This window comes from Berghia stephanieae, chromosome 12 (genome assembly GCF_034508935.2).
Source record: "Berghia stephanieae isolate SIO BIC M18660-M18661 chromosome 12, UCSD_Bste_1.3, whole genome shotgun sequence".
Classification (NCBI taxonomy): domain Eukaryota; kingdom Metazoa; phylum Mollusca; class Gastropoda; order Nudibranchia; family Aeolidiidae; genus Berghia; species Berghia stephanieae.
The window spans coordinates 23,200,887-23,215,199 of record NC_088371.1 but is presented as its reverse complement, the minus strand read 5'-3'; the positions used below and the strand labels follow the sequence as shown (position 1 = coordinate 23,215,199).

Here is a 14,313-nt window from a genome sequence, read left to right as displayed (position 1 = left end):
TGTTTAATCCAAAGGTTGTAATGCAGTAATTTGTTAAGTTTCTTGTCACAAGTTGCACAATTAAAAAAAAAAATCAATCAAATCCAAATCGCAAAAAGCCGGCGACGTTTTTTTCGGTAATCCAATCGGCGCGGGGGGGGGGGGGGGGGGGTAAGAATAGAGGCAGCCTTGAAGAAATCCATTCGTTATGAATAGTATATGGGTTTCTACTCTTGAATAATAACCATGAACGTTTATAGACTTAAATATTTCATTGATTCAGAATAATGCTAGATCTGCACATTAAATATTTTAGCTACATGGAAAATGTGATCAAGTCAAACTTGTATTTGGACATTTTTTGTTATCGGTGCCTTGTCAAGGGAAGCGATCCATGAAATCCATTATTTTCGAATGATACATTGGTTATTTCCCTTGAATCAATTGTTTTACCGTGTTTGTTTTTCCTCCACTTCTTCCTCCTCCTCCTCCTTTTCCTATCCTCCTCCTCTCCCTCTCCTCCTCCTCCTCCTCCTCTCCTCCTCCTCCTCCTCCTCCTCCTCCTCCTCCATTTTCTTCACCCACCCACCCCCTACCGATGTTATTATTAATCTCAATATTGATTATTAACACAGTTGTTTACATCAAAACATGAGTAGGCCCATGGAGTGTTAAAAAGACAGTAACAATTGAAGAGTTGTTTTCCAAAACTCCCTAACTCCATTTTTCCCATTTTGAGATATTGAGGATTATTTCCCCTTAAAATGCCTCATTCAGTCTGTATTTTAACATATTTAAACTTCAAATCCACAAAAATCTAGGGAATTTCTTGGGTCATTTGATACTTAAAATAATATTTACATTTCATTTTATCTCATGGATGGAACATCTCAAAAAGTAGAAAAATCGACTGAACGAGTTTTGGAAAACCGGCTTTCAATTGGTTGTTGGCCTTTGGATAGGATGGTGATGATGACGACGACGACAACGATGATGATGATGATGATGATGATGATGATGATGATGATGATGATGATGATGATGATGAAGAAGATGATGATGATGATGATGATGATGATGATGATGATGATGATGATGATGATGATGATGATGATGACGACGGCGATGACGACGACGACGACTACGTCCATGATGGTGATGATAATGATGATGATGATGATGATGATGATGATGATGATGATCAGGAGGAGGAGGAGGAGGAGGAGGATGACGACGACGACCACAATGATGATGATGATGATGATGATGATGATGACAACTACCTACCAGCACCAAACTGGTTCCTGAGTGACAGGTAGTTGAATCCAGCCCCCTGGTTGTGGAATCTGTCTAAGACTGGCCCTTCAATGGATGTGGACAGGTCTTCCCACTGTGGATGGAGAGGAGAGAAAAACATGGAAATCACTGATGGTCGGTGTTAACCGGAGACAGCTATATATGTATATTAAAAAATTGAGCTTTTATAGAGCGCAATATCCACTAACTGTGCTCAAAGCGCTTTACAAAGGGTCTCTGACCAATAGCAACACGTAACATGTAGAACGGTAGAACGAGACATGGCGCCTGTGTCAGGCGATATTACAATTTTTTTCCGGACAGAGATAGTGCTGTTAACGGCCAGGTACTCATTTTACGGTGAGAGAATGTGAGTAAAGAGCATTTTCCAAGGACTCAACTATGCCCCGAGCGAGGCTCGAACTCAGGATTTTCCGATCCGAAAACGAGTTTCATACCACTAGACCACATAGCCGCACAGACCACATAGCCGCACATATAGATAGTACGTAAATGACGTCACTCAAATCTTTGTTGTTGTTTTTCGCCAGCCATTTTTTACGAGTTGTTCTCACTAACTTGAACTGGAAATCGAATGTATCGCCCAAAATGACAGAAATTAGGCTTCAGTTCAATTCGTTGTAGTGGTGGGTCAAATACAATTTATAAAATAAAATAAAATAAAAATAAAATTCCCTTTATTCATCCCCAAGGAGAAATTTGTCTCTAGGTTCTATTCCAAGGGAAGACTGGAATAACCCAGGGGTCAGCCACAGAGCATCGCCACAGATTGAGCTAGGGTGAGGTGACTTGCTCAAGGCCACACAGCGCGTCGGCGGGTGATTGAACTTTCGGGTACGAAGCAAAGGCCGTGCCACTGAGCCACGCTGCCCCTAACAGAGCAGAAATATTAAAGTTTTTATTTCTTATCATTTTTATTCTAATAATTTCATTTTTCGGGGTCCAATCAATCAATTCCGACGTATTACTGTTATGAAAAATTGGGTCACAGTTAAAAGACTTCTTGTCAACATTAGACATGTCTGAAGATCTTGAATGTTACCCACAATAGGATTCACTAGTCTGATGTCACGTCGCCCAGCAACAGCGAGCAGCGTGGTTCTAAACAAAGAAAATCGGTACTTTTTATTCTTCATGCTGGCAAGAACATTTCACATGTCTTGTGATCAGAATGTATAAAAGTCAAAACATGATCAGATTTATAATGTTTTTTCCTCTGGATACGCTTTTATGCTCGTCGGAGAAATATTTCATAAGGGCGTCCGCCATTGTTCCAATACTTTAGAGCCAGTTATAAGTTGCTATGCGTCATTACGAGGGAAGTGACGTCATGACTGCTGAAACCTATTTTAATACAGGGTCATTGAAGAAAAGAAAAATATTACGCTATCGTGTTCTGTCACGATGTACTCCCGTGTGTCAAAATATTGACACACTATTGATGATATGCGTTTAGGTAAAATGCTCACACCATACCGACACAAAACTTTAACAAAGATAAACTATTCATTGTCATAATATCATTTCTACACATGAACATCCACATACATACACATCATTACACACACACACGCACGCACACACACAGACACACACACACACACGCACGCATACACACACATATGTATACATACCTACATGCACATATACGCAGGAGAATGGAAGAGGGGGAGGAGAAGGAGGAGGAGTATGTGGAAGGAGAAGAAGAGGAGGAGGAGGAGGAGGAAGAGGAGGAGAAGGAGGAGTTTGTAAATAATGAAGACGGGAGATCTTTCGAGTCTTTTAATCAATAAATCGATCTTAATATGTGTGTGTGTGTGTGTGTGTGTGTGTGTGTGTGTGTGTATGTGTCCCGATGGTTATCAATTATGAAGACGCTCTACTGACACCCCAGACCGTTGAACTCAAGTCAAAACACGATGAACTTTGACCTGTCCATGGAACTGACAACTAATTCGACATTGACTTATTGACAAAACAAATATCGTTCATTGTTGAAGTACTGGGCATACTTTATTAAAACAGAAAGTCCCGATCAATTAAGATAGATAGATAGATAGATAGATAGATAGATAGATAGATAGATAGATAGATAGATAGATAGATAGTTAGATAGATAGTTAGATAGATAGGTAAATATTATTAATAGGTAGGTAGGTAGGTAGGTAGGTAGGTAGGTAGGTAGATAGATTGATATATGTATGTATATATATATATATATATATATATATATATATATTTTATATATATATATATATATATATATATATATTATATATACATACACATACCTATACATACATCTTCTTCTAGGTTCCATGCCTGGTCCAGGCTTCGGATACTGCATGAATTATCTCTCTCCATTCCTCCCTGTCTCTTGCCTTTTCAAACAGCTCTTGGATTGTTAGGCTGGTGAAGCCCTTCAGTTGGTCTATGAGTGTTTTTCTTTGTCTCCCCCGGGCGCGTTTACCAGGTATTTTTCCACAACTTGCCAGGTATTCATTCTTATCTTTCCTTACTATGTGTCCGAAAAAGGATAGTTGTCGATCCACTATTAAGGGCATTAGTTTCCTTTGTTGGTATGTTTGTTTTAGCACTTCTTCGTTCGTTTTGTGTGCAGTATACGATATTCTCTGCATCCTTCTCAAGCACCACATTTCAAAAGCTTCAATGTTCTTTTGTGTTTCTGCATTTGTAGTCCAGCTTTCGCATCCGTATAACAAGATTGGCCACACGTAGCACTTCAAGACTCGGAATCTAATCCCGAACGACATCTGTTTGTTTTTCAAAATGTTTCCCAGGTCCATGAAGGCCTGTTTGGCTTGAGTTATTCTTGCTCGTATGTCTCGGTTACATCTTCCATCTGTTGTCACTATTGAACCTAGGTATTTAAAACTTTCTACGTTGGTAAGTTGCTCGCCGTGAATCGTTATATTGCAGGTGTTGTTGTTTTCGGGGTTTTTCTGTATTACCATGCATTCCGTTTTGGTGATATTCACTTCCATTCCTTGGCTTCACTATCTACTACCACTTTGTCAACAATCTTTTGAAGTTGGATTTCTGATGTTGTAATGAGTACCGTATCGTCTGCGTATCTTATATTATTTATGTTGTGACCTCCCACTTTTATTCCCTCCATATTATTTATGCCCCTCATGATTGTTTCTTGGTATAGATTAAACAGATCTGGTGAGGCAACACACCCTTGACGGACTCCTTTCTTAATAGGAATGGAATTTCCTGTAGAGTTTCCGATTTTGATAGATGCCTGCTGGGTGTAGTATAATGTTTGCATGAGTCTGAGGTCTTTCTCATCAGCGCCAATGGAGTGCAGTTGTTTTAGTATTTCTTCGTGGCGTACTCTATCAAAAGCTTTTTTGTAGTCGACAAAACAGAGGTATAGTGGGGTCTGAACCTGTATAGCTCTTTCACTTAAAACACGGAGGAGGTATATTGCGTTCCTTGTCCCTCTGTCAGGTTGGAATCCATATTGTTATTCTGCGATTTCGGGGGTAATCTTATTCCTTAGCCTGTTGATAATTATACGCAACAGTATTTTGTTGATGTGGCGGATTAAACTTATAGTTGTAAAATTTTCGCATCTGACTGCACCTGCTTTCTTTGGTATTGCTATGAAAATAGAGTTACAGAGATCTTCTGGAATTTTCCCAGTATTGTATATATTGTTGAATAATATGTGAAGTTCATCAATTGCTAGATCTCCTAGGCTTTTTAATACATCTACAGATATTTCATCAGGGCCTGTTGCTTTACCATCCCTCATTCGTTCCATGGCATGTTCAATTTCACTTTTGGTGATGTTTGGTCCGCTTAATGGTTCTTTGAATTTCAGTGGTGGTTCATTTCTATTTGGATCATTGTACAGTTCGCCTATGTATTCTACCCATCGGCTTTCTATATGTTGTTCTTCAAATAGCAGTTCCCCTTGTTTGTTTTGGATACAACTTCCTGCTGCTTTGCTTTTCCTTTTCCCTGATAGTTCTTTTATTCTTTGGTGAGCTTGTTGGGGGTTGGGTTTGTATTCTCTTTCGATTTCGCAGCATTTCCAGTCTAGATAGTTCTCGTGTGCCTCGATGCATTTGGATTTAATGTGGTTGTTCAATGTTTGGTATTCTGCAGACCCTCTGTTGCATTTTCGTCTTTCTTCAAATAGGTTTAGAATTTCATTTGTCATCCATTCCTTTTTGCTGTTTATTTGAGCTATTGGTAAATGCTTTTCTGCAGTTGCTTTGACACACTTTTGGAATATATCAAATTGTTTTTCACATTTTTCATTATCAGGTTCACTTTGGCTTTGTATCATGAGTGCATTTTCAAATTCTTCTCTCATTTTTGTTTGTATGCCATTGTCTTTGCATAACCTGTAATCCCTCTTTATTCTACCAGCTGTTCTCTGAATAGCTTTAAACTTTATCCTTATTGTACAAACAACTGGGACATGGTCACTGTCTACATCGGCGCCTGGGTAGGTTTTGCAATTTAATATGCCATTTCTGAATCTTGATGATACTGCTATAAAGTCTATCTGGTTCCTTGCTCTGTCCCCTGGTGATTGCCATGTCCAGGTTCTTCTTGGGTGTTGTTGAAACCAGGTGTTTGAAATCATTAATTTATTTGTTCTACACCAATCTGCCCAGATGTTTCCTCGTTCATTTCTGTCTCCGAGTCCATGTGGTCCATGTGACATGGAATGTCAGGACCTGTGCCCAAAAAGGAAAACTAAACAACATTCTGAAAGAAATGAAACGGCTCCAAATAAATATTCTTGGCCTGGCAGAGATGAGATGGAAAGAGCAGGGAACCATGTCAAAACAAGAAAACAACATGACATATAAGATCATATGGAGTGGTGGAACCTCTTTCCAAAAAGGAGTAGGGATGATCTTAGACCAAAAATCAACCAAATTTTACAAAGGGCACGTAGCAATCTCAGACAGAGTTTTGCTGGTTAAGCTAAGAGGACCTGTAGTTGACACCAATATTATTCAAGTTTATGCACCAACAGAAGAGGCGACAGATGCAGATATGACAGAGTTTTACCATTCACTAGACAAAGCAAAACGAATGTGTAAATCACAAGAAGTCCTTATGGTAATGGGGGACCTAAATGCTAAGATTGGCAGAGGCAGAGATGGTGACATAATCGGACCACATACATACATACATACATACATACATACATACATACATACATACATACATACATACATACATACATACATACATACATACATACATACATACATACATACATACATACAGAGAAAGATAGTGAGTGAGGGAGATAGATAGATAGATAGATAGATAGATAGATAGATAGATAGATAGATAGATAGATAGATAGATAGATAGATAGATAGATAGATAGATAGATAGATAGATAGATAGATAGATAGATAGATAGATAGATAGATAGATAGATAGATAGATGAAGATAGATAGATAGATAGATAGATAGATAGATAGATAGATAGATAGATAGATAGATAGATAGATAGATAGATAGATAGATAGATAGATAGATAGATGGATGGATGGATATTTAGATATATAGATATTATTTGGATATATATATATATATATATATATATATATATATATATATATATATATATATTTAGATAGATAGATAGATAGATAGATAGATAAGTATTTAGATAGATATATAGATAGGGGAAGAGAGAGAACAGAGAAAGAAAGATATATGTATATATATATATATATATATATATATATATATATATATATATATATATATATACATATATATATATATATATATATAGATAGATAGATAGATAGATAGATAGATAGATTGATAAAGAGAGAGAGAGAGAGAGAGAGAGAGAGAGAGAGAGAGAGAGAGAGAGAGAGAGAGAGAGAGAGAGAGAGAGAGCGAGAGAGAGATAGAGAGATAGAGAGAGAGAGAGAGAGAGAGAGAGAGAGAGAGAGAGAGAGAGATTACAAGATACATTTCAAAAATGTAGTTAAAAGGTCTCTAAAATACAACCAGAGAACAAGGGCTGGCCAATCGACAACAATAAATGATTGATTGATTTTTATTCAAACAACCAATAATATATAGATTACCCAACAACCCTACGATTAGCCTACGGATCAAAGTTAATCCAATTGGATCAGACAAATCAATCGCCAAAAAATCAATAATCAATATTAATCGATCATCTTAGGTCAAATAACCTATGATAAATTATAGATTACACATTGCTGTCACGGGTCCATACATATGTTAAGATCTTCAGGTTGATTGGAGCCCGACGATAATGGCATTATTTCATATAACGATTTTTCTTTAAAATAAAGAACTGAACAAGTCATGTATGTATGAAAGGCGCCAGATATAGCGAGAAAGGAAAATATAGATAGTATGCAGTTGACGTCACTCGGGTCTTTGTTAATGCTTTTTGCCATTTGCGTTTATGAGTAATTCTCACTAAACTGTATTCATCAGACTATAGATAGTTCGAAGATGACGTCACTCAGTTATTTGTTATTGTTTTTTTTTGCCATCCGCGTTTATGAGTAATGCTCACTGAACTGTATTAATCCGACTATAAACGTTCATGGATACACACAGTTTTGTGTGTTGGTCCGTTATACTTCCGGATGGCAATGTTATGAGCTTCTTAGCCAAGCGCATACTATCTATAAACGTTTAAGGTTAGACCGAGTTTTGTGTGTTGGTCCGTTATATTACCGGATGGCAATGTTGTGAGCTTCTTAGCCAAGCGCACACTATCTATAAGAAGAAAAAAAACATCCCAAAAATCAGTCGTCTCGACTGGGGATCGAACCTCAGACCTTTTGATTACCGGTCAAACGTGCTACACCTGACCGGTAATCAGAAGGTCTGAGGTTCGATCCCCAGTCGAGGTTGACTGAATTTTTGGGATGTTTTTTTTTTTTGTTGTATTTTTCTTTCTTGCTTTGTCTGGCATCTTTCATACATCTTGTTCAGAGTTTTATCTTACACCAGTGCCTGCTCCTTAATTTCTTAATTTGATTTAATCACAAGAATTTGCCCACACATCCTGCTACGAAAATAGTTTTGCCTCTTAATGACTCAATTAATAAAATGAAACATTATGCGGTTAGTCCTCCGAAGGACTGGTTGGTTACACGCTTCCAATGAGATTTGAACCGGAAGATAAGAAAGTGTGATGTCACTATTTCTCTGCCCCTTTTTTAGAGATCATTCTGAAGACTGAAGCGAAAGACATGTGACCAATAACCGCAAAACAGTATTACGGGACGGATAAAATAATGAAAATTGTATTTACAGCCAGAATAATATGAGTCTCTTGCCATTTTTTTAAAAACAAAATTATTAACTTGTTAGCTGTCGTATTTCTTCAAATATTGATCGATTTAAACGACCCACATTTTGGCACACCAAAAAGAAAAAAAAAAAGAACCAACACGCGAGGTCCCAGGTTTGAGAGTTTTTGCCAAGATAGGGGAGGGGGGGGGGGGGGGGGGGATCATTTAAACTGATCGATACTTGAAGGACAAATTTTCTGGCCAAATTTTAAAATAGGAATTTTTTCCAGAGTACGGATTGTAACTGTTAAAACCTGTTCAATCTAATAATGATTAAAATTCCACACGCTAAATAGGCAAGCATAATATCGACCTGCATTCATTAACCAACTATATTCTTGGCCATTCTTGATAAAGGCGCGGCTATTATATGTCATTTGATTTATCGATTTGTAAACGCCGATAATGTAATACACGTATCGATATTGTAGTCATCGGCATCGTTAAGTCCTCGAGACTTCTACTCGTTTCCTCTCTATTGAAGGACGAGATGATGAAATATATTCAATGTGTCAATATTCTATTGTTGACAAAACACATTTTTTTTTAAATGGCCGAGAAACTTTTGTCTCGTGAAGTATAAGGTCGTTTGTTTAATCGATATGTAATGTTATACACGTATCGATATTTTATCCATCGTCACCGATACTGTTTCCGAAGGACGGAATGAAATCTATGCCAAGTGTCAATAGATCAACGTGCTAATTTGACAAAATACATTTTTTTCTTCTAAAATTGGCCATAAAACTTTCATCTCATGATGATATAATATCGTTTTATTGATCGCTCTAAACGCCGATAATATCATACACGTATCGATATCATGGCCATCAACATCGTTAACCCTCAAGACCTTTACTTGTTTCTTGTCTATGGGTGGGTAGGGTGAAATCTATGCAATGTGTCAATATTCAATTATTGTTGACAAAACACACTTGGAAAAAAAAGACCAGGAACATTTAACATCATAAAGATGTAATATCGTTTGGTGTATAGATCTGACAACGATAGTGTTATTCACGTATCGATATTATGACCACCGACATTGTAAAGCCCTCGAGACTTCTACAGCTTCCTTTCTATTAAAAGACGAGATGAAATCTATACATTGTGTCAATATTCAACTGTTGACAAAACACACTTTGAAAAAATATGGCCACTAAATTTTTACCTCATAATGTTGTACTATCGTTTGATTTATCGATCTGTAAACAACGATAGTGATATTCACATATCGATATTATAGCCACCGACATTGTAAAGCCTCGATACTTTTACTTGTTTCTTTTCTATAGAAGGGCAGAATGAAATCTATGCCAAGTGTCAATAAATCATCGTGCTATTTTGGCAAAATACATTTTTTCCTATAATTGGCCAGAAAACTTTCATTTCATGATGATATTGTATCGTTTTACTGATCGCTCTAAACCCCGATAATATCATACACGTATCGATATCATGGTCATCAACATCGTTAAGCCCTCGAGACTTTGACTTGTTTCCTGTTTATGGGTGGGCGGGATGAAATTTATAGGTAATCTCATTCATACTGTTTTGTTGATAAAGGGGAAACCTGAAATGTCAATTTTATCTGTTTTCGTATATTAAATTGAAGCTCACATTCAATTTCACATTGTTATTCATAGTTGACAAGACACTTTTTTAAAAATCGCTAGGAAACATTTACCTCACGATTCTATAATAACGTTTGATTTATCAATTTGTAAATGACTGTAATATTGTACCGCCAACTGGGGAAACTTTGCCTCCGTGAATTTGGAGCATTTTGAATAATCTCAGCTTTGGTTCAGTTATTGTACCCGTTTAAAGACTTGGACCTTTATCAACTTAAATAATAAAAAAAAGTATGCCTTTTGTGCCTCGATATCATAAGATATCGTCGCCTAGGCATTCCACGAAGGAATATAGATAACTCATCAAACAAGATGTCTGATGTCAACAGGAATCACCCATGTTGTCCAAGTGAGCAAATTGGGGGTTAATAATCTTGCTCAAGGAGAAAAGCGAAAGTGCCTGAAGCGGGGCTCGAACCCGGGTCATCCGGATCACAATGCAATGCCTTAACCACTCGGCCACTTCGACCTCCCATCAACTTAAATGATTACCACAAAACAAAACACTTCCTCATTTGACGGTACTCAATATCAATAGTATGGTCACCAATATTGTTAAGCCCTTAAGATGTTTACATTATCCTGGCTCTTACCGGAGTCCTTGGCTATGAGGGAGTCAGTCAAATGTGTAGTGAGGCTATGTGGTCTAGTGGTATGACACTCGCTTTTGGATCGGAAGGTCCTGGTTTCGAGTCTCGCTTGGCGCATAGTTGAGTCCTCGGAAAAGGTTCTTTACTCACATTCTCTCACCGTACTCAGGTGTAAAATGAGTACCTGTCCATTAACAGCGTCATGTCTCGTTCTACATGTTACGTGTTGCTATTGGTCAGGGACCCTTTGTAAAGCGCTTTGAGCACGTTTGGTGGCTATTATTGCGCTATATAAAATCTCAAGCCCAAGTTTTAGTGTTAGTTTTGAGACTGGGTGGGGATCCTGACCTCCCATAGCGGGCAGGGGGGGTACATACTGTGTCTTCTAGTCCCTTATATCTGTTTTCCGACATGCTTTCTGTCTTTGTGTTGGTTTTGTCCTGTCCATGGCTAGATACCCTAGCTGAGGGGGAAACAGTCAAATGTATAGTTAGAGTTTTAGGAGATGAATTTTTTTTTCCTTGTAAATCATCTTCCTGTTATGCACTGTATTGTTTTGTTTACATATTATATATGATTTTTAAACATTTGAGTGTATCCCTCTTAGTTGGGGTCTGGGCTTGTGTCTGGATGATACTTTTAGGTGATCTCAGACTAATTACTTTGATGGTGTGCTCTTGGAATCTACATCTGTTTCCTATTTGAACAAATTCCCCTTTGTCTTACCTTTTCTTGGGTGCTTTAATTGTAATTCTAGAACTTTTTACTATCCCATTTTCTTCCTTCTTCCTGGCGCTGATATGACCATAATATGTTGCAAGCGCCGTAAAACCCTTAAATACATAAATACGTTAGTTTTGAGAGAAGAAATTGTTCCCCCAGTAAAGTACTCTCTTTTATGTAGTAATCGTTATAGTTTTGTTTTGAGCAACTCTTGTAAACACTCGAGTGTCTTCCTCTTAGTGAAATCATGTTGTGCCGGTGTCCGGATGAGACTTTGGGTGATCTCAAACTAAGCACACTGATTTTATAATCTTGGAATCTACATCTGTTCCCTTTTTGAATCAGCCCCCTTTGTCTTAGGTGCTTTAATTGTAATTTTTTAATATCTATTTTACTATTCTATTTTTTTCATTTTTTTCCTGGCGTCGAAATGACCTAAACGTGTCGCAAACGCTATAAAACCATTTAAAAGAAAACATAATGCAGAGCGAGGTGGGCTGAAAAATAATTGTCTTCTATTCTACTTTCTCTTTTAAAGAGCTCTACGAGGCAATAAATAAATAGATAATAAAATTCCCTTTATTCATCCCATAGGGGATATTTTTGTCTCCAGGTTATATTCCAGGGAAAGACTGGAATAACTCAGGCGTCAGCCGCAGTGCAGTGCCTTAAACAGCGGCGGGTTCTCGAACTCGGTACCTTTCGGGTACGAAGCAGAGACCGTACCACTGAACCAGACTGTCACCCCCGTCCCCCCTTTCCAAACTGGCTACATATTTTTAATGTTGCCAGTTCCATTATCTATTCCTTACCTGTGAGTTTTTCTTCAGGGTTCTATTGACGCCGTAGAATCTGAAATAGTTTGTAACATGTCTGTCCCTCTGGGCGTTGTAAGGCGGGATGACCGGGCCGAGCTTCGGATTGGCTCTGCAGTAGTCACGTGATATGGAGCTGGTGGCGTTGCAGTCCAGGACGAACGTCTTCTCCTTCCTCAGGAGATCTTCCGGTTCCGGTGTCGCCGGCGTTCTGTAGATTTTGTTGGAGCGTCCGCTTTTGCTGCTCGAGGAACGCACTTGCTTCTTGTGCTTTCTGTCACTGCCTCGTGTCACGGAAGGCCGGTCTTCCTGCTGCTGTTGTTGTTGTCTTTCGTCCTCTGTGTCCGCCATTGTGGTAGGAGTGTGTATCTGTGGAAAAAAATGGGAGACATTTATATTCAGGTTTTTTTTTTGGTCCACCAAGTCATAAATCACATGATTTTTTGCTGTCCAACACTCGCTTTCGGATCAGGAGGACCTGGGTTCGAGCCTCGATCGGCGCATAGTTGAGTCCTTGGAAAAGGCTCTTAACTCACATTCTCTCACCGTACTCAGGTGTAAAATGAGTTCTTGGCCGTTAACAGCGTTGTCTTTATCCGAAAAATTGTAATATCGCCTTACAGGCGTCATGTCCCGCCCTACGTGTTAAATGTTGCTGTTGACCAGGGACCCCTTGTAAAGTGCTTTGAGCACATTTAGTAGATATTGCTCTATATAAAAATGCTTAAAAAGCTCAATTTATTCAGGATTTTGTCCAAACATGTCATAAATCACATGATTTGTTGCTATCCAACGATTGGATATTTCTTAACAAATGTAAATACGCTGTCTTTGTTAATGAGAGATGTAAACATACACATGGGTCAAAACAAAATGACCAATCGCGATGTGCAAAAGCTGTGAACACATTCCACTATGTGGGTCACTTTGAGCACATTTTGCAATGTGACCAATGACCTCAAGCACACGGAAAGTTAATATAGATCTTCCCTATAGATAGTATGCAGATGACGTCACTCAGGCCTTTGTTATTGTTTTTGCCATCCGCGTTTGTGAGTTGTTCTCACTAAACTGTATTAACCAGACTATAAAAGTTCATGGTTACACAGAGTTTGTGTGTTGGTCCGTTATACTTCCGGATGGCAATGTTGTGAACTCCTTGGCCAAGCGCATTCTATCTATTAATATTCGTGATTCATGAGTCGAGACTAAAATGAGAATGTCGAGATATGAAACTAAAAAGGCTCTTCTGTGTGTAGGTATTTAATGTCAAATAGGTAAACATAGCCTGTGAGTATCGATGGTGTTATGCATGCAGCGAACCCTGAAGTACTCTCCCACGACAAATCAAAGCTCTGCCTATTGATAGTATGCGCTTGCCTAAGAAGCTCACAACATTGCCATCCGGAAGTATATCCGATCAACACACAAAACTATGTGTAACCTTAAGAATTTATAGATAGTATGCGCTTGGCTGAGAAGCTCATAACCTTGCCATCCGGAAGTATAACGGACCAACACACAAAACTGTGTGTATCCATGAACGTTTATAGTCAGGTTAATACAGTTCAGTGAGCATTACTCATAAACGCGGATGGCAAAAAAACAATAACAAAGACCTTAGTGACGTCATCTTCGAACTATCTATAGTCTGGTTAATGCAGTTTGGTGAGAACTACTCATAAACGTGGATGGCAAAAGGAAACAATAACAAAGACCCGAGTGACGTCAACTTAATTCTATCAATTCATTGTCGTTTTATAGATAGTATGCGCTTGGCTCAGAAGCTCACAACATTGCCATCCGGAAGTATAACAGACCAACACACAAAACTGTGTGTATCCATGAACGTTTATAGTCAGGTTAATACAGTTCAGTGAGCATTACTCATAA

The 14,313-nt window shown here is 38.3% G+C and overlaps 1 protein-coding gene across 2 annotated transcripts in view; it reads right to left on the bottom strand.

Moving 5' to 3' along the window:
* Nucleotides 1-14,313, bottom strand: part of LOC144957679 (sperm microtubule associated protein 1-like) — a 30,516-nt gene that overhangs the window by 4,138 nt on the left and 12,065 nt on the right. For both annotated transcript variants that reach the window (XM_078889026.1, XM_078889025.1), the window contains 2 exons: nucleotides 12,418-12,789; nucleotides 1,267-1,369 (listed from right to left, as the gene is read on the bottom strand). In XM_078889026.1, coding sequence (XP_078745152.1) covers nucleotides 1,267-1,369; nucleotides 12,418-12,771 — 457 coding nt within the window. In that variant the 5' untranslated portion in view covers nucleotides 12,772-12,789. The remainder of the gene's footprint in view (nucleotides 1-1,266; nucleotides 1,370-12,417; nucleotides 12,790-14,313) is intronic.